Source organism: Sabethes cyaneus, chromosome 1 (assembly GCF_943734655.1).
Source record: "Sabethes cyaneus chromosome 1, idSabCyanKW18_F2, whole genome shotgun sequence".
In the NCBI taxonomy this organism is placed as follows: Eukaryota; Metazoa; Arthropoda; class Insecta; order Diptera; family Culicidae; genus Sabethes; species Sabethes cyaneus.
This window is the reverse complement of record NC_071353.1, coordinates 66,347,033-66,374,031: the sequence shown is the minus strand read 5'-3', so window position 1 is coordinate 66,374,031 and position 26,999 is coordinate 66,347,033. Positions and strand designations below refer to the sequence as shown.

At 37.1% G+C, this 26,999-nt stretch overlaps 1 protein-coding gene across 1 annotated transcript; it reads left to right on the top strand.

The window, feature by feature from the left end:
* Positions 1-5,386: 5,386 nt before the first annotated feature.
* Positions 5,387-26,760, top strand: LOC128745321 (aldehyde dehydrogenase X, mitochondrial-like). The gene is made up of 4 exons (XM_053842365.1): positions 5,387-5,511; positions 25,161-25,941; positions 25,999-26,506; positions 26,568-26,760. Exons 1-4 carry the CDS (start codon positions 5,476-5,478, stop codon positions 26,710-26,712), a joined length of 1,470 nt encoding a protein of 489 aa, XP_053698340.1. The 5' UTR covers positions 5,387-5,475; the 3' UTR covers positions 26,713-26,760.
* Positions 26,761-26,999: the final 239 nt, after the last annotated feature.

The following is a 26,999-nucleotide window of genomic DNA, read 5'->3' as shown; positions in this document are numbered from 1 at the left end:
GATACCTTAAATGGCACTAGAATTCAATAACTAGATCAATGGAAGCCAAATCTGCCATCTAGGGTTAGATTTATTCATATCTGGACATATTTGGGGGACCCCGGGAATCCCTGGGAAGTCAAAAAAACAATGGGGTACATTTTTGATAGTAAAGACATGTTCACAATTGGCCATTGTGGTTCTTGGTACTCAATTTGGCTTACTTAGATTTATTTTAAAAGTTTTAGTGTGATTTAAGGTGTCGTAAGATGAGTTTTTGTTCATGTTCGAAATTGGTCATTTCCTTGGGTTTTCCGGAGTTCCCCAAATATGTCCAGATATGATCAAACCTGAGCCTAGATAGCAAATTTGGCATTCATTGATCTAGTTATTGAATTCTAGTATGATTTTAGGTGCCGCACGATAAGTTTTTGTTTATGGACAAAACTGGCCACTGGTCTGGGTGTTCCCGGAAGTCCCCGGAACTTGTCCATATATAACCAACGTGGCGCTAGGTAGTGGATCTGACTGTCAGTGATCTAGTTTTTAAATTGCGGTGTAATTTGAGATGTTGCATGATAAGTATTTGCTCATGTTCGATACTGGCTATTTTCCACAGCAATAACTTAATCCGGAACATTTCCGGTTAATCCCAATACAACGTAAAACTCCTAAAATGGTCGGCAATGGATATATGTTGCATAAAAATCAATACCGGCTGTCAATTACGTTCATTTTGGATGTGTCATTGAAGATTTTTATTCACTTTATATGAGCAGTCTGCCTTTTAAAACTTTAAAAGGGCGTAGCTCAAAACTCCGTCGATTGATTTTTTAAAAAATTGGTTCAGAGGTGTAGGATGGCAATTCAAACCAACTGGCATTTTCCGCGTAAATGGCCTATTTTATTTTTTAATAACGGTATTTTGAACACCGTGAAGGGGACATAAACGACTAAATTTTTTTAAAAAGTCATAAATTTTTTATTTCAGATTTTGATTCAGCAGTCTTTTCCACTTATTTTGATACTAATTTTGTAATGATCCGACCACGGGAAGTGGCCGAAAAACGATCGAGCACATAGGCATTCCAGTGCGATGTGGAACAACCTCGCCGGAATAAAACGCCGCTCCTGTAAAACCACGATTTTCAAACTTTATGTACCTCTTTCTCAAAAACTACTCAACGTATCGGAACAAACTTTTTTTTGTTTTGTTGGTAGAAGCTTGGTTGGTTGGTAGACTTTTATAACTTTTAGGCTTTGTAAACGAAACACAGCCAGAGAAAAAGAAAAAAAGAAGACAAATTTTATGTATTTATTTTATGAAAAACTACAAGGTATACAGCCCTAAGGGTTGTACGAAAGAGTGACGTAGGACAATGTCAGATCATTAGATCAAAAACCAATGAAAACTGCATTTCTGGCATATGTATGTTTATAAGAATCTGTGAGTGCGATTGTTTAAGTGAATGTTTAAAAGAGAAGAGCGAAATATTCAGAATGTCCTTCTCTTTTGACATGAATGGCAACAGGCACGTAAGTTAACAGTGTCGATTCACTGTCTTTTGCTCTGAGAAGGTTTTACTAGGGCGACATCCATTTAGTACGTCACGCAAATTTTGACCAAAATCAATCCTCCCCCCCCTCCCCCCTTTGTCACATTTTGTCACACATTCGTGACCCCTCCTGAGAAAGTACGTTACGTCACGGCAAACCCCCCCCCCCCTTCACAACAAAAAAATTAAATATTCATTCCAACCTTTTTATTTAAAGCTATCAAATGAATTTCAGCAAATAAAAAAAGGAACATTTTCGAACTTATCAGTCATCGATTCACGGATTTTGAAAATGATCTCCAATTGCTGCAATCGGATACGCTTCGGAAGTCGCTGATGTGTCGTCGATTAATGTTTCGCGCATATGCACGCCCTTTACATCCATCCACTTAAATTCGACTGATCTAGTTGAAAGAATCAGGACTTCCTGCTGACGTCTTGCAGCAACACGCCTTGGAATAACTTCTCTGACGGATTTTGTCATTTTGTGTATTCATTCAATCGTGCAATCATTCAACACTACCTTAGATGCGAAATTTAATCCGCAAGTGACTTAAACACTATCCTTCAGAGAGCTTTTGAGTGAGGGGCAGTATAAATTATACCGAAAAATCTGCCGCCGTGGAACTTCGGTATGAGTTTTTGTTCATCGATTGAGTTCAGCACGAATATCAAGGGAAAACATTGCCATGGGTCTCTGGTAGCATCCCGTAACCCTTCAGGAGTTTGTGCGACTGCTATTTGCGGTTGCAAAAATCTTTTAGGCAGGACGGTACTCAAGCAGCTCTTCAGTGGTGTACTGCATATTCTGTACAGCCTTAATGGAGAGTTCATACTACATAGAATAAATGAGTTTTGTTCACACATATATGTAAAAAAAGTGTTCATTCAAAACATTTAACTATTAACTATTTCCATCAGTACCGTTATTTTATAGAAGCCTTCAATAGTTGGATCTTAAAATGAAGGCTAAATTATAATTTCCCAAATAAATTTTCCATTTGATTTTTTTTCATGTGACGTCACATAACTTCATACCCCCCTCCCCCTACGTCACAAATCGTCACGATTAGGTCAACCCCCCTCCCCCTTTAAACCTGACGTACTTTATGGATGCCCCCTAGTTTACTTTCACAACTTACCGTTTGTTACATAGCAGAAAATATGGCGCATACGCAAAAAATTCTGTTTTATTTGTATGAGAGTCCTCCTACCACAGGGGTGAGCGGTCTCAAATCATCATAAAATAAATTCCTGCCTCCAAAAACCCCCACGTATCATATTTGGTTCCATTTGCTTGATTAGCTCTCGAGTCATGAAGAAATTTTTTATTTCATTTGTATGGAAGCCCCTCCTCTTAGAAGGGGAAGGGGTCTCAGTACACCATAGAAAAAATTCTTACCTCCAAAAAACCCACATGCCAAATGTGATTCCTTTTGCTTGATTAGTTCTCGAGTTATGAGGAAGTTTGTATATTATTTGTATGGTAGCCCCCTCCTAAAGAGGGCAGGAGTCTCAATTCACCACAGAAAATATTCTTGCCTTCTGAAACCCCCACATGCCAAATTTGGTTCCATTTACTTTATTAGTTTTCGAGTTTTGAGGAAATTTGTGCTTCCTTTGTATAGGAGCCCCCCTCTTACACCCTCCTTAAAATTGCTCTCTTGCCCCCTCCATAAAATTGCTGGTCATTTTATCTATCCAACGATATATAAATTGTTCAGTTTCGCTCAGTACTTTAATAGTTATTAGCATTTGAAATCTTTCATTCAAACGTTACACTTCTATTTTCGTTTTCACAAAGTGCTACCCAGTCCCAATATAGTAAACAAAGACGTAGTCCTACGTCAATATTACCATGAAAAGGGAATAGTTTAAAGTAGTGTTAGTAGCTTTATACAAGCAGCAGAAGGTGTTAATTCGCACTTTTGCGTTGCAAACGATATTCGTATATACAGCGATGCTATGAAGCGTGTATGTATGTGACTCATTGTTATAGGCGAATTGAACCACTCGCGTCGATGTTTTCTCATGATAAAACCGTCGGCGTATCTATTCATTTTGCGAGTTTTCCAATCTCTGCGATTCACACTCTATTTCGAGTTTTAAAGGAATTATACAGCAAAGATTCGTTAATTGGTGGTTCATTAATCGGGCGGATCGTTAGTTGGGTGTTCGCTAATTGGGCTATGTGACAACTTGAATGTCAAAATTGTATGGAATTTTCGAGTTTAGAAATTTCTAACAACTGTCAGTCGGCTCAATAAGCGAATCAGCTGGAGTGCAGTCGTGGCCCAATTAACGAATTCAGACTGTATTCACAGGTACTCAAATTTTTGGGCGAGATTAAGGCTGTGCGAGATTTCGCAAAATTTCGTGTATCGAAATCGTGATCGTACGGAATTTCTCGTACATGTTATGGTACATCATTATTAAGCTACATCCGAAAAATAGGCAAAGCCTTTTGTTTAAACGTCTTTATAAGCTTGTGAGGGACAAGCAAGCAATCAAAAATGCATGAACTACATGTTTTGTTTTGTTTCTAAAATCTGAAGTTGAGGAAACGTTCAATTCCATATCTGTGACATATAGCTTACATACATTTTTAATATCCAATATGCCATACCTTGTAATCATATCTATATAGTTTTATCATAAGAGACAATAAAAACAGTTCCGTTTTACATACCAACCAAGACACGCTTACAATATCAACCACTGCTAAAATATATGCATGAAGCAGGATTTAATAAAATCCGTTAAGTTTTCGAAGCAAAATATTGAGACGGTCTTTTTTTCGATAGGTACTCACTTTGACGTTTGACAGTTCGATTGGTGCACCGTACTACTTCATTGCTATACTGTATATTAGAGAGCTTTAGGTATATCCGTCTCGGTTGCTAACCAGTTTAATAATATCAAATATTGTAAATAAAAAATGAGATGGGAGAAAAAAGTTTTCATTTTAGATATTGTCAATGCAGATAATTCCACCACTGCACTGTTGCACAATTTGAAAAAAAAATTCCAAATAATGTTTTATCTCAATTGTTGAGCAAGCTGACCAGAATTTTCATAAAAAAAATATTAACTCAGTATTTCTATAGCTATTATTGCTTTTGCTTTACCGAGAATGCGATGTTACATTTAATCAGGGTGTGTGCTCACAAAACACATGGAAACTGAATCAGCCTATCATTTTACAAAGCGGTCAACTGTGTTCTGCTATGAAATGAACAGAGTCATAATACTAAGAAATAGACAGATCACGCACATGCGCTTTTGTATTCGCAACGGTGCTTGCAAAATACGTCACTGTCTATAGACTGGCAATATTTAACCTAGGTGCCCGTGAAAAGTAAATTTCGTTTTTCTTTTGCTTATTTACTTTTTATTCGTTGTTTATGAATTTTATTTTATATAATGCAGACCATGTTGTCAGATGAAGCAAAGAAAATAAATGAATAAATAAATAAATAAATAAATAAATAAATAATTATGTTTTTATTGCTGCCTGTAAACAAAATATTACCTAGGCAATGGGCAATTTAAAATAACAATTCTTTTTATTTTCTTCATATCCGTAGTTTGATATGATAAAAATTGTAAGTGGTTGATCCTAGGTTTCTGTTGTATCGCCATTAAGACATTATCCATGACAGAAAGAAAGATACGTGTTTCTACTCCGCGGAATTCAGCTCCTCCAGTTACGATAATCCACATGTTTCAAGCCTTCCTATTCTCTCAGCTGTTCGGAGCTGTCACTGAATTTTGTCGATAACAAACACAAGACAAACAAACGACGCTCGAGCATAGTAAAAGACCGGTTGTGTCTAAATATAAACAGTAATTAATTGGGCAGCACTGAAGCAAGTTGGTTTACCGCGTGTGTTACGAATATTGCGTTGTATCGGCAGGTGAATACTGCGAAATTGGAAATATGGCAAATCCCAATCAAGAGATCAAGTATACTAAGGTAAGTGAATGTGTACAATAGAACAAATAGGTGCATGCATACTTAGGATTTGTTCTGGAGTAGTAAAGCCTTTGTTTTGAGTTGTGTAAATTATGTAAAGTGAAGCATCTATTAAAAGAAATACCTTGGAAACAGTTATCATCAATGCTTATGTTATCAGCAAGTTTATTTAAAGACGGCTGGTAATGCTGCTGGGTTGGCTTATTTTTTATTTGCCTCTGTCTGAAATTGAATGAAAGATAAGCAACAACAGTTTATACAGGAAATAACTGATTTATTGGGCAAGCTTAAGTATAAAAATGGTTTCAATAAAATTCGCCGTCGGTAATATATCAATCTCGAAATTTCAATTATTACGCTGCCGACCTGTCTGATTGATTTGTAGATGCATCAAATACGAGAAAGAAAACGAAGAAAAAATCAAAAAAATAACTATAAAAGTAGTTACAATACGGCAAGTTTTCATACATTTAAAATAATTTTTAAACAAGTTTTTAGGTGTTAAGTGATAACTTGTGGAAATGTTTCAGTCCTGTAAAAAAACAACCTATGGAAAACCAAAAGGAAGACCAAATATTGTTTACAATTGTACAATTATGTTGTTTTACTATATTGTATGTTTTAAAAATGCTTTGGAAATATGTAAAAACCTCGACATTGATTACTTATAGTAGTTCTAAGTTCAATTATTAAATGAATTTCACAATAAATCGGTTGCAGAACGATCAATAAGGGTTAGCGGACCCACAAGCAGAAACTTTTGTGCACATTCCGGGGTAATAAGAATTTCCTTCATGCTTCAGGACCCAATGCAATGTTTAATAACTCTGTAACGATTGAAATTTTATCATATGCGTAGAAGAAAATATTTCCTTAGACCCTGTACCTTAGATACCTTAGACCCTGTATGTGGACAAGACCAGAACAATCTCAATAACAGTTCTTAGAATCAAATATAGTTGCGTCACTTGAGAGTCCATCAGAAAAATTAATATTCATGTGCACTATTTATGCTTGTTTCGGTCATTGTTTCCACTAATGGGCTGAAACAAAACAAATAAGTAAATTAACAAACATTAGAGCTTGCCTACTAACAAGGTCGTGTGGGTCATCAGCTATAAGGTCAAAGCCTCTGTCTGTCCAGGCAGCCGGTATCAAGAAGACTCTTGATTTAATATGGTCCAAGGTGAAGGCATGTTTTCACAATGGGCTGGAAAGACGGTGAAGACAAATGAAGACATTCGTAAAGACTTTTGAAAAATATCACCTCATCTGCCTCCTAGCTCAGCTACTCAATTTTAAAGCTAGAGTATTATCAGATATGGCCACGTGAAACGGGTAGGGATTTTGGATGACCAAAATTGTGTTTTCTTTCCTTTCCTATTTCGTACCTCTCATTTTCAATGTATCTGCAATTATGCTAAAAGTTAAGCTTCAGTCTAATATTTTTCATTAAAATATTTTCTAATAGCCGCATTTATGCTTAAAATTGATTTTACCTATGAACCTATGAATTTGAAAAAGGTCTGAGGGAAAAATGATGATTTTCAAGACTTACGTAACTAACAGGCTTTTTGAGCATCAAATAAAATACAAAAATAACAGTTATTGGAAAGGAAAAAACACAAACGGTTTACACGAAGTAGGAGCACTTTCAATTTTCGATATGATGTTTTTCATGGCACTGGTGTGTACGGCAGTAAACTACCTATTAACAAAAATAATTCAATCCACTGAACAATGGAGTAGTTTTAGAAATTACCTTTGCCCAATGCTCAAGGTTGATGGTTTCGTAAACACCGCTGAAGCATATAGCCTTGGGTAAACTTTGTTTACACATGTCCGATATTTTTTTTCACTCGAATTATGAGCCGGTTCAACCAGGTTGAACGATTTTATAAAAAGGGCGATTGCATAGTTAACTATATGTTAAGTATTCAGCCACAAAATTTCAGTTTATTCAAAATAAAACAGTGTACAAAACCTTTGTTTATGTCAATTTAACCTTCAAGATAGTAATCCAGTAAATAGTCCAACCAGTAAATGAATGTTAAATAGTTCTTATTGCGTCCAATGAGTATGTTATTGTGCCGGAATATTTAATTACTAACTTCTACTGCATTTAGTATACTGAGTATTAGATTACAATTTACGCTGAACGTGCTTGTTGAAACATGAAGGTAAACAAACCGTGATGGTAGTTGCTTAGTTCTTGATTCTTTATCAATATATCAACCTGTTGACGAACCTGTTTTTAAATAGTTAGTTCTGACAGTATTTGTTTGAATTTTCTCATTAATAGCATGCTTTTCCATAGTCCTAGAGCTTGAAATAAGAGTTTTGGGGTTAAATGTCAGCAACAATTATGTATGAATCTAGGGCAACTGTTTGAACGCATTGTTTTACTTTCTCACGTGCAGACCGAACTCAATGCTTTTCTCGATAAAACAGGATACCCTCCACAAGCGATCGACAACAGCACTCGTAATAATGATGTTGAAAACCAACCGGTTGCGAGCTCATACCTCGCAGGACTATATGACTCATTGCCTGCATTGACTCATATGTAGCATAATGAAAAATATATTTTTGCCAGATCTGTGCAAAAATTAGCGCTAAACATAATTTCTTAATTTTTCACGCTGTCAGCTGCTCACAAAAATTCCATCCACGTGAGGACTTGTTGCGGAAATTGATGGTTTTCGTTTTTTGAACCACGAGAAGTATTATCGCTGGTGACCGAAATGCAGGCGTGTGTCGATGGCAACGTGGTTAATCGAACGACCTTTGTAATTTATTTTTCGACCGATGTAGGTATCAAAGCCTTGCTTTTTTACCCTTTCGTACTTGGAACGTTGCACCGGGGTGCGCGCATTCGACATGGTTGTATGATAATAACAATCAATTTTTGTTGCAGTATTTTAACTCCCTTTAACTTATTTCCACGCTTGGTTTCACAAGTCCGGTTTGCTGTTTTACTTTTCGGTGGGCCCTGATGCCGATCACGTCATTGTGTAAATTGCTTAATTTCTCTTGCGCCGACCACCGGCAGGACAATTTATGACTAAAGTGACGGTTTATGTTAAAATGAAACTGCTGTAACTGAGGTAGCCAACGTCCATTATCAGATTATGAGAAAAACATACATCCATATGGTGAGGGTACAAGTCATTTTTATAGCTAAACCGTATATAATGTGTAAAATCATACATCAAATCAATGCCAAAAGCTTTAAAATCAACATATCCTATTCTTTTTTGACGTAGGACTACGTCTTTGTTTACTATACTGGGACTGGGTAGCACTTTGTGAAAACGAAAATAGAAGTGTAACGTTTGAATGAAAGATTTCAAATGCAAATAACTACTAAACTACTGAACTAAACTGAACAATTGACCAGCAATTTTATGGGGGGGGGGGAGTTTAAGAGAGCAACTTTAAGGAGGGCATAAGAGTAGGTGGGGGGTTCCTATACAAATGAAACACAAATTTCCTCATTACTCGAGAACTAATCAAGTAAATGGAACCAAATATGGTATGTGAGGGTTTCAGAAGGCAGGATCATTTTCCATGATGAAATGAAATCCTTCCCCTCATCCAGCAAAAGGAACCAAATTTGGCATGTGGGGGTTTTAGGAGGCAGGAACTTTTTATATGGTGTACTGAGACTCATCCGTATTTAAACGGTACGAGGAGGTACGAATTTTTTCTATGGTATACTGAGACCCCTTTCCTTTCTAAGAGGGGGAACCTCCTATACAAATGAAACACATATTTCCTCATAACTCAAGAACTAATTAAGCAAATGGAACCAAAATTTGGCATGTGGGGTTTTTTGGAGGCCTGAATTTCTTTTATGATGGTTTGAGACCCTTCACCCCTGTAGTAGGAGGATAAGGACTCTCATATAAATAAAACAGAAATTTTTGCGTTTGTACGTGTGTTTCAACCTTTGCATCATCACAAGTGATTTTTAAAAGAAATCTCTATGTCTCAATGGTTGCAGGCGTTGTACTTATAAACGACCGTCCACGTATGTTCAAAAGCCACCGTTGCATTTAAAGAAGAATTTGATTCGAATATTTCGCTCTTCTCTTTTAAACATTCACTTAAGCAATGGCACTTACAGATTCTTATAAACATATATATGCCAGAAATGCAGTTTACATTAGTCTTTGATCTAATGATCTGATATAGTCCTACGTCACCCTTTCGTACAACCCTTAGGGCTGTATATCTTGTAGTTTTTGTAAATCTGCTCTTATTCCATTGTTTTTTTTCCATTGTTTAAAATGCCGACACTTTAAAATGCTAAACAGAAAAATGTGCATCAAGTGGCTGTCAGTTAAATTATAAATTGAATAATATTACATGTTTTACCTTTGTTATACTATAACAAAGGTTTAAAAATTGGTCGAAAAACACGAAATTGATCCGAGGCCCGGAGGACCAAGTCACATATACCAATCGATAGGGTTCGACGATTTGAGCAATGTCTGTGTGTGTGTGTGTGTGTGTGTATGTATGTAATGATTTTTTCTATCGCCTGTTTCTCAGAGATGGCTGAACCGAATGGTTCGCTATTACTTTTGTTTGAAAGGTGTTTTTGTCTAGTAGATCACTATTGAGTTGGTTCGTGACACGACGTTTCGTTTAAGAGTTATAAGCAAAAATGTGAAAAATACGTGACACGGGTTTCTTCAAAACTACATGACCGATTTCAACGATCTTAGTATCAAATGAAAGCCCTTATTAAAGCTAAATTGTTCAGGAATTTTTAATTGAAAACAAACAAGTAGTTTAAAAGTTATGCTTAAAAAACCTGTTTTGACAAGGTAATAATTATCGCCTGTTTCTTAGAGATGGCCAAACCGATTTATGCGCTATTAGTCTCATTTGAAAGATAATATATCCTAATAGATCACTATTGAATGGTTTTTTGATTGGCCTTTTAATTTGAAAGTTATGAGCAACAGTATACACCACCACAAAATTTACAATAATTTATAACGATTTTAACCAAGATAATTTACCTAATTTCAATTATTTTAATATCAAACGAGAGGTTTTGAGACTACGAATATATATGCAAAATTTCATAAGAATTGGTTTTACCGATTAAAATATATTAACCGTCGAACACTCGCGCCAACTTTTGTAACACAGTTACTCGCGCGCACAATAGCCCCAAACCAAAGAAAACGTGTGCACTAGAGTTTTGACTGGAAAAACTTGGTTTTAGGTTGATCGAACCTTTGGAAGAGTTTCTTGAAATTGGGAGCTCTATCGTCTGGTGGAATTTAAATTTTTATTAAACCCCCTAAAAGTGAAATAAAAAAATTATTTTTCTTCAGTGTCAGTATAACACATTGATGTGTTCTGCAAAGTTATAGAGCATATTATTATAAGAAATTTTGCTAAAGACAGTAATCTTCTATCTCTGCAGCGAAGATAGAAATATCTTATTTATTGTATATGAATTTGTAAAATCAGTTTTTCTATTTTTGCTCTTTTTGTAATTGTTGCATGACTTTTTCATGTACTACAAAATTGTACAAATAGTAAAAATACACAACTTTTCTGAAAATAGTATACCTGTATGTTTGCTTGTTTAGGAACTGTAGAACTTTGATTATAAAGAATACCCTAATTTTGACTCCGAATTACTCGACTATCAGCAGACGGATACATTTTAAACATTTTACATTTGCTGATAGTTTTGCTGCATAAATTTTCCCAATAATTTAAATTATTAATGCACTGAATAATTATGATATTTTGCTCACAATAAGTTTGTTGAAGAATATACGTTAGTTAAACAACGATTTGTAACTTTATTTGTAACGATTTGTAACAACATGGCGTTGAAAAACCTACACGTGTTGTATAAAATACAACAGCGTGAGTTAATAAAAATTGATGAAAATTATTCAAGAAAACTCTATTGATGTGATTCAAATAGAATGGCATTACAGGAAACTATGCATAGTTCAAAAACCTATAAACTAGACCTTTACTAGACAATGTATATGCTAAAGGATAAGATTTCCTCTTACAACTTACTTTTATTTGCACTTACTCAGATTAATAACAACTTACTTATCCTTACTCAGCAATTTCATGATCCTTTTTTCATCAAAATTTAAAAGTGTTCCTATTTTGTTCAAATTTTGTAAACTTATTCAATTTTCAAAAATATTATGTAAACCAACGCACTACGCAACTACAACCAATAAATGAATTATTTTCCAAAGACGTGTCGATTTCTATCTCAAATAGCAAGTAAGACCGTATAACAAAGGTTCCTTTCACCACTAGGTGGATTAAATCGGGTTTTTTTATATTTATAGGATAATATTTGACTTGAAACAAACGCTTGAGCAAACCTTAATGGATTTAGCTTGCTTAATAATCGAAATAGTGTGCGATGAAAACTGCGTTTCATTTCCTATTTGCAATACTCAATGCTTAGTGTTTAACAGGCGTTCACTGGAGATATGATCAAATATATCACTTCAGGATGCGATTGAACAGTTAAAATTTTTTACCATGACAAGATATATAACTTTAGTAATGCGATACAAAACGATTCACAGCACGATGAAGGGAAATGCAAACGACGAACTTCTCGGCCCCGTTAATCGTGCAGTGTGGCCCCTACGAGCATCCCAAGGTTGATGGACCGTAAAAGTGTGATGGCACTTGCAGATATTCATCTCCTCTGTCTTTCGTACCTTTAGAAGTCCTAAGTGTTAATGCATTTCTGCGATGAAAATGTAAATTACGTCTGTATCTTGAAAAATTGACCTTACTCGTGCCTGCATCCGACCCATCCGAAGGTGCAAACATATTTGGTCGTACAAGTAGGATGGGGTAGGGCGGCGAAAGACGAATGATTTATCGACCGCGCCCAATCGAAGCTATTTCGCGTTCCTGAGTAAACTTAACCACTTTGAAGTAGCTACCGTTTAAAAGTCTTTAGATAAAGGTCATTTCACGCCAAGTGACCGAGTAAAGGTTCAAACGTGTAATCGACCTTCACAGATTTGAACCAAATTTTGCCAGATTGATCGTTTTAGGTCAGAAAGTAAAAATCCTAAATTTGGTGCCAGTTGGACCTCCCCTCGCACCTCCATTTTTAAGGAAAAGTCCCGTTTTTGTCAAACCCTCTTATTTTCTTTTGCTTATATCTCCGGAAATATTAGGTTTATAAAGACACTATTTTTAAGACACTAAGAACTCATTTTCCACTAAACTTGATTTTGCTCGTCAAGAGTAATTTCTCAAAAGGACGCATTTAGAAATGAGATTACTTTTTTCAAAATAGCATATCTTGAAAACTACTTATTTGATCAATATGGCGTCAAAGAAAAAGTTGTGGGGAATTAAGTGTATCGTTAGAAAAAAATTACACTGAAACAAAAAACTTTTCAAAACCATGATAAAAATTATAAAAAGTCAATTATATCAAAACCATCCCCTCCGATTTGCATAATTTTTTTCCAAAAATAGCTTAAATTATGCCCTAAAATCTGGTGAAGAGCTATCGATGGACACTCTTTCGGATTTGTTTTTAAATTTTAAAGTTAGACAAATTTTTCAAAACCATCCAAATTTTTTTTTGTAGAACTTAAACAAACTCAAATTTTACGCATGATTTTGAACATATTTACACACACATAAACTTTTCTCTTAAACCCAGCCGTTCTCAAGTTATAATAAAACACTTGTCTACCCGTGGTAAAGAAAATTTCACTTGTTCAATAAATGACACTTGACAGTTCCTTGGTCCAAAATGACAATATTGTTTGGTTTATATTGGAAGAGAGAAGGAAAGCAAACTTAGTCGTGATTATTAAATTTATTTATTTCAAGTGAATTTAAAGTTTCAGTAGTGCTAGTAAAAGTATTTATTTATTGGCAAAATCCTGTAGACTGTATAGCTGAAAAAATACTGAAAATGTAAGAATAATGTTATACAGGGTATGTTGCTGCTTCGCCGTAATTGCCTATTCCCGTCCTATCCAACACAAATTATTAAAAATATCAGCATTTTTATGACATACAATGCAAAACTAGTTATTGCCTAATATTTTAGTTTGTTGTCTATCATATGCGATCAATCAAAGTGAGCTGAGATCTATTTAAATGCTTTTTATCATTAAAGAAGTCCTACCAGCCAAAATTCCTACGTTTTTTTGTGCGACGAAGAAGAAAATGTTGACTAATCGTTTTAATTTCCGTCACTCATAAATGAAAATAGCTCACGCAAGGCATTGTCGTTATTCTACAGCCAGGAAAACTTGCCTGACCTGTAGAAATTTTGCAGAATAACATTTCTCATGCCGTCCTACACAAATACATGCGCGTTAGCTTCGTAAACATTGTTGTGATTTTTAGTTCCGACGATGAAAAATTTGGATTGACGGATTTTAAAACGGTACGACGAATTTAAGAAATAAAGTCAGTTGCGTAATTTCAATAATATGCTTTAATAATCCCTTTTCAGTGATTTCAAAGTTCGCGGATCGGAAGGTAATGTCTAATTTTTGAGTTTTTCATTTCGAATTTCCAAAAAGTCGTATTTGAGTATTTGAGTCTTAAATAAAAACCCGTCTAATGGTTAGGATGTCTTCGAATTTATTTGATACTAGCTGAGTACCCGATCTTACTCGGGGAACCTTTGTCTCACAGTCACTTGTACATCGGTTATTGTAACCGAAATGTTCCTCAACGCTTGTTCCTCTTTCGGACGTTCCTTCCCACTTGTCAGTTCCCCCTCTTTTGTCTACCCGGCCACCTGCACATCTGTTTTCTTTACGAAAATCCCTATAAAATCCTATAAAGAAAAAAAAAGCAATTTTTCCTATTTGCACCTTCCGGTTTTATGGCCACCCCACCCATAGGAAATGAACAGTTTTGTTATTGTAATTTTCTAAACACAGCTTTTTATTTATTTACTAGCTGACCCGACAAACTTCGTATTGCCACAAATTAAACTATGTTGTATATAAATCGTGAATCTCGGATGACCTTTGTCACAATCTCGAGTTTTGCAAGTTTCTGGGGAGTTCATGGGTGTTTTAATATACAAATTTCCCTCACAGTAAAGTAGAAAACAACTCCCCCAATTGCTTAGCCTGATAAAATAAAGCGATAGCATTTAAATATTCGCCATCATTACAAACCATTTCGCCGAATACCATTTTGCGGAACACCAATTCTCAGTTTACCATAACGCGGAATATAGAGTTTCGCAGAATACCATTTCGCGAAAAACCTTACGCGGGATGTACCATTTCACGGAAAATCTTTTCGTAGAAAGTGACATTTCGCAGGGTGACCCAACTGAAGGGATAGAGGTAATAGAGGTCAGTAGATCTAGGAAAACAAATAAACATAGATAGAGGTGATCTCTACGGGGGGCTGCCCCCGCAGTGGCGCTTCCGACGGCAGGTCGCCGGCAACACTCGCGGCCCCTGACCGTCAAGCGCTGAATTATCTAATGTTACTATTGATAGTTTTTGGTGGTCTTGTTATTGATTAATGTTTTATGAAAGAGTCTAAAATTTCTCGAGTTCGATTAGTTTTTGAGTTACGCAAAAATTTCTCTTTTATTTGTATGTGAGTCCTTATCCCCCAACTACAGGGGTGAGGGATCTCAAACCATCATTAAAAAAATTCCTGCCTCAAAAACCCCCCACATGCCAAATTTGGTCCCATTTGCTTGATTACTTCTCGAGTTATGTAGAAATTTGTATTTCATTTGTATGGGAGCCCCCCCTCCTAAAAAGGTAAGGGGTCCTAATTCATTATAGAAAAAAATCATGCCGCCGAAAACACCCACATGCCAAATATGGTTCCATTTGCTTGATTAATTCTCGAGTTATGAGGAAATTTGTATTTCATTTGTGTAGGAGGTCCCCCCCTCCTAAAGTGGGGAGAGGTTTCAATTCACCATAGAAAAAATTCTTGTCTCCAAAAACACCCACATGTCAAATTTTGTTCCATTTGCTTGATTACTTCTCGAGTTATAAGGAAACTTGTATTTCATTTGTATGGGAGCCCCCCCTTCTAAAAAGGTAAGGGGTCCTAATTCATTATAGAAAAAATTCATGCCTCCAAAAACACCCACATGCCAAATATGGTTCCATTCCATGGATCAATTAAATCTCGAGTTATGAGGAAATTTGCATTTCATTTGTATAGGAGCCTCCCTCCTAAAGTGGGGAGAGATTTCAATTCACCATAGAAAAAATTCTTGTCTCCAAAAACACCCACATGTCAAATTTGGTTCCATTTCCTTGATTAGTTCTCGAGTTACGAGGAAATTTGTAATTCATTTGTATGAGAGCCCCCCCCCCCCCCTCTTAAAAGGGAGAGGGGTCATTATTCCCCTCCTAAAGAGGGTAGGGGTCTCTATTCACCATAGAAAAAAAATTGCCTGCAAAAACACCCACATGCTAAATTTGGTTCCATTTGCTTAATTAGTTCTCGAGTTATGAGGAAATTTGTATTTCATTTGTATGGGAGACCCCCCTCTTAGTGGGGGGAGGGATCTCTAACCGTCATAAGAACCTTCCCTGGCACTAAAAACCCCTACATGCAAATTTGCTCCGATCGGTTCAGTAGTTTTCGATTCTATAACGAACATACGGACAGACAGACAGACAGACAGACAGACTGACAGACAGACAGAATTCCATTTTTATAGGTATAGACTAGTTTAGTATTACATGCTATCCCAATAAAAAAAAGTAAAATGTGCAACAGTGTTTCTTCCATGGATACAACAAACCTGTCATTCTTTTCATCTCACTTCAAGACAAAACCTGTTTGTAAAGAATGTTTTTAGTGTTACCACCAGGAGCAAGTATGCACAAATTATTGGCTGAGACCACTCTGGAGCATGCCCCATAAAGTTTACCATGGGAAAAACATGGTGTTCTCAGATGAACTCCAGGCTGTTTGAATTATTACTCCTGTGACTCAAACAGAGTCGGCCAACAACAATTAGCACTAATGATCGAACACTTTTTATACAGGTCACTTAGATTCGGTGCATCATTAACCTTCCTAATGCATTAGAAAAAAGTTACATATTATGCATTAAGGGTCGAAAACGACCCAAGTTTTGAAATTGCTCTCATTCATCCATTTTCAATCCGAATTTCGTTTTCTTTACCTCGTTTGAAAGCTATGGCCAAAAACTAGCACCCAAGGTATGTTGGGGAATATTTGTTGACTGATGGCCACTTCTGCGTCGGTTCCGGAACACCCCCTACCAGGTCCCGGGGAACATTTTTATATTTTGAGATAATTCATTTTGCGGCACATCAAATCACATTGGCTTGATAAAATAAGATTAATGGAAGTACAATGGGAACATTTTGGACCCAAGCGGCCATTTCCTCATTGGTTCTGGAACATCCGGTACCCGGTTTTTGAGGACAATTTTAAATTTTAGGATGATTTATCTTGCGACACGTCAAATTACATCAGCTTGATAACGTAAGACTATTGAAAGTATAATAAAGACATTTTGAAGGCAAATGGCTACATCAGCATTGGTCCCGGAACATCCGGTACCCGGGTTTTGGGGCCATTTTTGTATTTTAGGATAACCCATCTTGCGACACATCAAATCACATCGGCTTGATTAAATAAGACTGATGAAAATAAAATAAGGTCATTTAGAAGCCAAATGGTCATTTTACCATCGGTTCCGCAACATCCGGTACCTGGTTCCGCGGGATATTTTTGGATTATGAAATAATTCATCTTGCGGCACATCAAATCACAACGCCTTGATCAAATAAAACAGTTACAAGAGCTATGGGGACCATTTGAAGACAAATGGCCATTTCATCATCGGTTCCGGAACATCGGGTGAACGGTTTATGAGAACATTTTTGGATAGGATAATTCATCATGCGCCACATCAAATCACATTGGCTTGATGAAATAACACTTGCAGCGTCAGTGCCCAGTACGGGTAACATTGACAAACGGTAGCATTGACGGTTAACATTGACCGAAGCTTCCGCGACAGCGAAAGTTTTACCTTTCGGTGCGGTTGTAAAGTTTATTTCTATGACAGTTTCAGGGGCAAGCGCAAACGTTTGCACATGGAAAATAACAAACATTGTACGTCGAACGTGCGATGGGAGTTAGTTTAGTACATGTGTGAGAGGTTTCGCGCGCCAACTGAAACTCTCATAGAACTTAAGTTCCGCTCTACTCTCTCTTTGTTTTTCTCAGCAGCTGTTCTAGTACTTCTTGCTACGAACAATTAAAAGCTGTTATAAATACCGGCGGCAACGCCACGAGGGGAGGTTCAAGTAAAATTGTAGAAAGAGGCAGTTTTAGTAATAAACTTCTACACACCCATCTGTTGCCTTTTTTCGACATAACGTCCCTTTTAAGCTACACACTAATGGAAGTACAATGGAAAAATTTTGGAGCCAAAATTACCATTTCACCATCGGTTCCGGACTATCCGGTATCCGGGTTTTGGGGACATTTTTGGATTACAGGGTAATTCATCTGCCCCGAGTTACCCCGTTTTACGGTTCATTATAAATACCGGGTACCGGATTATATGCGACTGACGCCCCATTATACTTCCATTGTTGTTATTTTATCAACGCGATGTGATTTGAGGTGCCGCAAGGTGAATTATCTCAAAAGCCAAAAATGTCCCCCGAAACTGGTACCGGATGACCCAGTACCGATGGTAAAGTGGCCATTTGGCTTCTAAATGACATTTTTTTACTTCCATCAGTCTTATTTTATCAAGCCGATGTGATTTGATATGTCGCATTTTGAGTTATCCTAAAATACAAAAACGTCCCCAAAAACCGGGTACCGGATGTTCCAGGACCGATGCTGATGCGGCCATTTGCCTTCAACATGTATTTATTATACTTTCAATAGTCTTATGTTATCAATGTGATGAAATTTGACGTGCCGCAATAGAAATCATCCTAAAATTCAAAAATGGCCTCAAAAACCAGGTACCGGATGTTCCGTAACTGATGGGGAAGTGGCCATTCGGGTCCAAAATGTCCCCATTGTACTTCCACTAGTCTTATTTTATCAAGCCAATGTGATTTGATGTGCCGCAAAATGAATTATCTCAAAATATAAAAATGTTCCCCGGGACCTGGTAGGGGGTGTTCCGGAACCGACGCAGAAGTGGCCATCAGTCAACAAATATTCCCCAACATACCTTGGGTGCTAGTTTTTGGCCATATCTTTCAAACGAGGTAAAGAAAACGAAATTCGGATTGAAAATGGATGAATGAGAGTAATTTCAAAACTTGGGTCGTTTTCGACCCTTAATGCATAATATGTAACTTTTTTTGCTGTGGCTCTTCTAGATGTCGCTGAAAGCTGAAACTCCCGCACAATGCTAATTTTCCAAAGTTAGGAAAAGTCAGAAAATTTCAAGTCTCTAGCTCGTACCGTTACTGAGTATCAAGTTTTGTAAGTATGCCGATGGGTCGAAAACGACCCCAATGCACTAGGAAGGTTAACTGTGTCCAGCAATCGGGGCTAGTTACAAAAGACAATCTTCGTGACTGTCGCAGTGGCATTTTTGAACCCAGTGCCCTTCTGGCATACAAAAAAAATACATCATTACACTTGAGAAATCTACAGCTGCGAGCATTGCAGTTTAGTGTTTCGTATTCTTATTTATTCTATTGTACGGATAAATAGTTAGTCATGTTGGCGTTATTCCTCCCTTCTCGTCAGAAACCTCCGGTCATCAGCTCTTCCTTTCGTCCTACCGTCACTTATGGGAGAATCGTCTAAACATTTCGGTCCCCCTGTTGTCAACCCCTTCAGTGGTAATTCTCTTATGTCAAGGAACATGTGTGCCAAGTTTGATGAAACAAGGTCAAGGCATTTCCGTGTTAAGGCCCCCCCCCCTGTTATGAAACCCCCCTTTTTCGTCAACCCCCCCGTGCTGATTCTCTTATATCAAGGAACAAGTGTGCCAAGTTTGGTGGAGATCGGTCAAGGTGTTCTGGAGTTATGGTGGAACATATAAACATACAAACATACAAACCTACAAACATACTCACGCTCATTTTCATATATATATATAGATAGAAGATAAATAGATAGATTTATCATAATGCGAAATTGCCCGCTTTTATTTCCATATAATCACTTTAAGCGGTTATGCGATTGTGCACAATGTTAGCCGCTTAAAGATTTCTCTGCACATCTGTACATCAATCGGTGTGTCCGTCAGTAATATATAGAAACGGTAAACGATGCTTATCGCTTGTTAATTGTGCGAATTGCTACCCCCCAGGTGTTTTGAGACTCATTGCTGAGTCGGTCCTCATGACCATCGTGACTTTGGAATCGCGCCTGCAATACCATAGTAGTGAAAACCATTCGTATAATTGGCGTGATAAAAATCGCAGTTTCTTGATATTTTCCAGAGACAGTTTAGTTGCTGCAAGCATGATCGATCTTGCACGGCAATGTTTGCTGCCGGATTACTCTTCGAAGATAAACGTTACCGGATTAAGCGCTGTAATTCGAAAAGAATCTCTCTTCATAGCGCAATGGGATGCCAGTAACTTGACGTGCTACTATGTACAAATGAGATTCACCGTACTTTTGCCATCCGACTTTAAAATTAACACTTGCTCTGTGACAGCTCAATTTCGACGCACGTCTCAAATGCAACTCTAGTTATCTATAGTGTATTCCAATTTGTAGCTAATTTGGCCAGGTGAATTATGATTGAACTTCGCTATGGCACTTGTCTCATTTGCACTAAAGTGAAGTTGGAATAATTATTTGATGACTAGATAGCAGTTATCAACGAGCAGATGTCACGTTATCAGATAGATGTGAGATTAATTTGAAGGAAATATTGATATTTATACTGACATCCGGTAAAATACTGATTATACTTTATTGATACGCGGCAATATTAGCTCTACTAGTTGATAACCATGCGGCACTTTATAATTAAATTTGGGCATCGTGGTGATGATAATAACCATTAACGGGAAATTAGCAGTCATTAACTTTTTGTTGGAGAGCCGAATTTAGGAAGCAGTTTTTAGGCCCAAAAACGGGGTTCTGTTTATAGAAATGCAAATACTGCATTCTTCTTGTCAATCTGAACATAGCGAATATATTTTCATGAACAGAAAGACATGTTCACGAAAATTTATCATTGTGCTCTCTGTGTTTGTCAGAATACAATGATAAATTTTCGTGAACATAGTCTTTGTTTTGAGCATAAAAACTGAAATCAATAACAATATTTGGTAACACATACATTGCTCACATTGCATAGACATATCCGCTAGAAGCCATATCATTTCTTTTGCATCGTAAATCTTGTTGTTCCAACTACTTTGTTATAAAAAGGTTTTTGGCAATACCACATCGTATTAAGGTGAAATTAGTCGTCATCGATTCTGCCAATTTCAAAAGTAGTTTTTGTTTCAAACAATTTCAAACAAAGTTTTAAGAATTTCCTTAAGAAACAATATTTTTGTTTCTTAGAAAAAAAACCGGAATACCCAAAATTCCATTTATATACAGTGTGACACATATATATTCGAGCAAAAATCATTTTATGCTTGCAGCGGCATATACAATTAATACAATCTAACTAAAACCGTGTGTGTGTGTGGCATCATGACTTAAGTCTTACTTGACGTAGTTTTATTTTCGTATTGAGTCTTGTTCGGTGTGCACGAATCAGAGTTTGAGTTACGGTCGTTGATAATAAATAAATTGTTGAACGATGCTATATGCGGCACTATTTTTCGTGACCTCAAATATCACGGCATAAAAAGAGTATTTGTATACTATACACTAAAAAGATTTGTCGAGACGGGATCTGCTGAAAACCCTAAAAAACTGGAAGAAAACGATGTGTTAGAGCGGCAGAGGTCAAAAAGTTTGTTCGAGAACGAATTCGTCGCATTTGTGACCGGTCCGCACGGAAATTGATAGTTCAGTTGAAGATCAAAAGGAAAACTCTTCGTCAAATTTTGAAAATGGATCTGCATATGAAACCATTCAAAAAACGTAAAATCCATGGATTAACGGAAGCAACAAAACAATAACGACAGGAAAGATGCAAACTGCTGCTCCGTCGGCACGGTGTTTCAGAAGTGAACTATTCTGATGAGAAGCTGTTTGTTCTTCATACACCACATCATGCTCATAATGATCGGTTGTGATCGGTATCGATCATGGCCGTTCCAAAGTACAAACGGAATGTACCACGATATCAAATTCATCAACGGTTATAGGATGGGGAGGCATTTCAAATAAAGGGAAACTTTTTCTATTATTTATTGACAAGGGTGTGAAAGTTAATACAAAATACTATCTGGAAATGGTCTTAGAACAAAACTTGATACCTTATGTTCGGGGAATGTATGACGAAGAAGATTACGGCTTTCAACATGATGGAACTCCAACTGCAAATCTTGTGAAGACGTGGTGCAAAACCAATTCGACGGATTTCATATCGAAAAATCAGAGGGGTTGTATACAAGACACGACCGCATATGTAGGTGACGCAGGACTACATAAAAGTCTCTTTGTAGTGATAGTAACATGCATCCATGCATGTAATCATTCGATTCCTCATGAATACATACTATATGCAGCATAAATACATGCTACATGCGTTGTATGTAACATTTATCAAAGTAGTAACATTCTATACGTACAATCCTCAATATATTTCAGAGTTATTTCCATGTACATTTAAAAACATTTTTACAAAATCAAGATTGTTTTTATCATCAAACCGTTTCACCACGTTGAAGGGGTGCTACCAATTCAATCCCATTTTATCAACAACGCATCTTTCACTACACTTTCAATGAAACGTCAAACATGCGCATCCATACAGAATTAAATTATAACCGAACACTACAGTTGTAGCGCACTTTTCCAATACAGATATTAAATTCGCCTAGGTTTAATCGTCTCGCTTACAAGAGTTTGCAATCTGTTGAGACAATGGACTTTAGTCATTTTTTCTGGCACATTTCCCTAACACAGACATCAAATTGGACTAGGTTTAATCGCGTTCGTGAGATATCTGTTGGCACGAGGGAGTTTTGTCACTCTTTTTGGCATACTTCCCAAGCAAGGACATCAAATTGGTATAGGTTTAGATCATCGTAAATAATCTTCCAACCGATCACGAAGCGAGGATTTCCAGTTGGACAATGCTTCATTATTTTCAATTTTTGAATAGTACGTACTTTGAAATCAATAGGTTTCATTACTGGTGTGGATGCGTAGAAGATTTTCCGATCGATTGGCGTAAATATATTTTTAGAACCGATCTGGAAACCGCTAAGCTATTAGTGCTCAAAATCTTTCATTTTTCGTGACGCTCGTATTTTTCGATATTTTGGAATGACACCCTATCCCGAACCTTGCCGTAAGACGTAGTTCTACGTCAAAAGGAATGATCTGCAAGTTCTCATGATTTGAACCCACTGGAGTTTTGTATATGATGGTACATGCAACAGAAGCTCAAGGATTACAAATATCATAATTTGGATGAATTTAAGTTAGTTATCAACAAAATATGGGATGATATGCCGATGGAAGTAGTGCGCGCCGCATGTAACGACTTAAAAAAGCGTTTGAAGCGTGTTATCCAGGCGATTCAATAGAGTAATGATTGTTTGTTCCGTTCTGTATCTATGGGTAAACAACTTGTAAAAGTAAAATTCGAATTTCAGCCTTTATGTACAAAAATATATGACTTTGTTTTTGTTCGAATACATATGTGTCACAAGTCACACTGTAAATTAACCGTTATGTGTGCGACAGGGTACCCGGGTACCTTTTCAGTTTTAAAATAGTTATAACTCATTCAATTTAAAACATACGTCATTGAAATTTTGCGACATCGTAAAACTCGTTGATCTTAAGTAATTGAGGTTTTTTTGGTGCATATCCATAAAGGGGTTTAGCAATGAGAGTCACTTGAATTTTTTTATTACGTAGGAGGGCGACAAGGGTACCCGGGTACCCATGATTTGCTATCTTCATAACTTTAGTTATGTTGAACCGATTTGGATGAAACCAGTGGCATTTGATTCGTACATTTATCTAGTTTTGATTAGATAAAGCATTTGGCCATCAAATGACAAGTAGTTCCCGGGAATTCGGTAATTCCGGAGCAACATCCGGTAAAACGTGGGAAGCCGCATGTTTTGAAAGAATATCAGCTTTCAGTAAACCTATTAGCTTTGAACTTGACCTTGTGGACCCTTTTTTCATCTAATTATATAAATTGGTGACTTTAGATCGCATTGGCCACTCCAGAATTTGGTTCCTGTAGGGATACAGATGGCGAGTTGGGTGCCTAATCCAATATTAGAATTGGTTTAGCGGATCTTTTAGATGTTTTGAACTGAAATGGTCAGTTTAGTACTGATTGATAATTTCGGAACTGGTTCCAAATGTATAACGGATGGTTCTACGTTTTGAACGGTTCTGATAATGCTAAGCATGATCTTGAATCCTGCGGTATCATCTGTGACCCCGTAGAAACCATTTGCGAAATAACCAATCAAAATACATCGAAATGTAAAAAATGTCACCTACCGAACTAATTCCAAGAACTTTGATACCCATATTGCTAGGTTTTACCTCCAATCCTGGACTGGCCACCCATGACCCCACAGGAACCTACTCCGGAATGGCCAACCTGATTCATCTCATTATATGAAATAGTACATTGTATGAATTTTTAGAGTTTTTTATATCCGCATGACTGATTTTCCTGCAATACACTCAACCCCCGCTAATATGAAAAACAGCTCGTTCAGATTGGGCGAGTTCATTTTTAATCTGAATATTTGGTAACTCTATTCATTTTCACATACGCGCAAGACGCGCACCCTATGAACTTGTTGTTTTGATTTGACGAAAACAAACGTTTTGAAAACATTTCAAACATGCGCGAATTCTAAAGGTTTGATTTGTAGAAGACGAAATTGGCTCGGCAGTTTCAAGTCAAATGGTCTATTTTGAGTGCTGGAGAGAGGTAAGTTGCATATGAGCTATATTGCCAAAGCTCCGAAGCAAGAGGAAACGCATAAAGATTTTTTGCTTTTTTTTAATTTACCGGTCAACTTTAACGTCAATTGTGTGTGACGCTTGACCGGTTTTTAATGTGAACGCATTCATACCACCGGGGTACAGATTAAAAATGTTCAGATTAAAGAAGCTCATACCAACGGGGGTACACGGTACAATCATTTCTCTTCCTCACAGCGGACACTCTGTCGGAATTCCGGATTTTCGGGCCCCGTATGTCTTTTAGTGGCCAAATGGCCAAATGATTCAAAACTAGATAAATAAACGAATCAAATGACACCTATTTCGTCGAAATCGGTTTAAAATTGTTGATGTTATAACAATATCAATTTTGGGTATCCGGGGTACCCTTGTCGCCCTGCTAAAGGTGTTTTTTTTGTCGCACACATAACGGTTAAGGTAATTTTTTCAATTTTAGGTAATAAAAATTTGAATGATTGATGATTGCAGTTTAGTAATTTTATTTCTAAACATCAAAATGATTGTAAGTAATGTTATTTATTCTTTCTTTTTTTGCAACCAAGCTTTTCATCAATAATCAGTTTGTGGACGCATCAAGTGGAAAAACTTTCCCAACTATCAATCCGGCAACCGGGGAAAAAATCATTGATGTAGCCGAGGGTGACAAAGCGGATGTTGATAAGGCCGTACTGGCAGCAAAGGCAGCATTTGCACGGAGTGCTCCATGGCGTCAGATGGACGCTTCGGCTCGTGGGAAGCTGCTGAACAAATTGGCCAATTTAATTGAACGAGACATCAACACTCTTGCGAATCTGGAATCGTTGGATAATGGAAAATCGTTTGCTGATTCAGTTTTTGATATGAACTGTGCTGTGGACGTCTTTCGGTACTATGCTGGCTGGGCTGATAAAGTTCACGGAAGTACAGTTCCATCAGATGGGCCCGTGCTGACATATATAAGAAAGGAGCCAGTTGGAGTTGTGGGCCAAATAATTCCATGGAATTATCCGGTGCTGATGGTGTCCTGGAAATGGGCTCCAGCATTGGCTGTTGGTTGTACTCTGGTGCTGAAACCCGCAGAACAAACTCCACTGAGTGCCTTATACTTAGCCGCATTAACTAAAGAGGCTGGTTTTCCTGATGGTGTGATTAACGTTGTAAATGGTTATGGGCCAACCGTTGGCGCTGCTATTGTGAACAATTCTGACATAAGAAAGGTAGCGTTTACTGGATCGGTAGAAACAGGTCGCATCATAAGCGAGGGATCGTCGAAAACAAATTTGAAGCGCGTGTCACTAGAACTAGGTGGTAAAAGCCCGTTGGTTGTTTTTAGCGATGTGGATTGTACGTATGGTGAGTTGATGCTCTTAGCTAAAATACTAAATTTGATTGTATTTTTAGTGGATGAAGCTGTTGAAATTGCTCACAATGCTATCTTTGCTAATCATGGACAGAACTGCTGTGCTGGTAGTCGTACTTTTGTTCAGGAAGAGATATACGATGCATTTGTAGAGAAAGCGGCGAAAATGGCTAAAGAACGCAAAGTAGGAGATCCGTTTGCTGATGGTACTCAACAAGGACCTCAAGTTGACGAAGAACAGTTCAAAAAGATTTTGAACTATATCGATTCCGCCAATAAGGAAGGAGCAAAGCTACAAGCAGGAGGCAAGCGATTTGGAGATGTTGGTTATTTCGTTGAACCAACTGTATTTTCCGATGTGACCGACTGCATGACAATTGCACGCGAGGAGATTTTTGGACCAGTGCAAAGTATTTTCAAATTCAAAACGTTGGATGAGGTGATCGAGAGAGCAAACAACACAGAGTATGGTCTGGCAGCTGGTGTTCTGACAAACAATATCAACAATGCAATAATTTTCTCCAATGCAGTCGAAGCTGGATCCGTCTGGTACGATTTATCCAACGCAGTTTAAGAGAGAAGTGAATAATACGTATAAATTTCATTACAGGGTAAATTGTTATGATTATGTAGTACCAACGACTCCATTTGGTGGATTTAAGCAGTCCGGGCACGGCCGGGAACTGGGTTACAGCGGAATAGAATTGTACACAGAGACTAAAACTGTAACAATTAAGTTACCAACGAAGATATAATTGGAAATTTGTAATTTGGTTTTACTGTAATAAATTCCACCATAAAAGTCAAGCTAAAGTAAATGCTAAATATTAATAATGATTTAGCTTGATACAATTGAGTTTCGAATTTGGCAACAAATGTGTGTGTGTGTGTATATATATGTTGCCAAAATCGTGGCCGTTCTCTATCCAATATGAAAAAATTTAAGAAAAATGGGTCAAAAATGGCCTTATATTATTATTATAATTATTCAATGATTTTTATACGGTTTCAACCATTTTATACGCGAAAGATTTGAAAATTA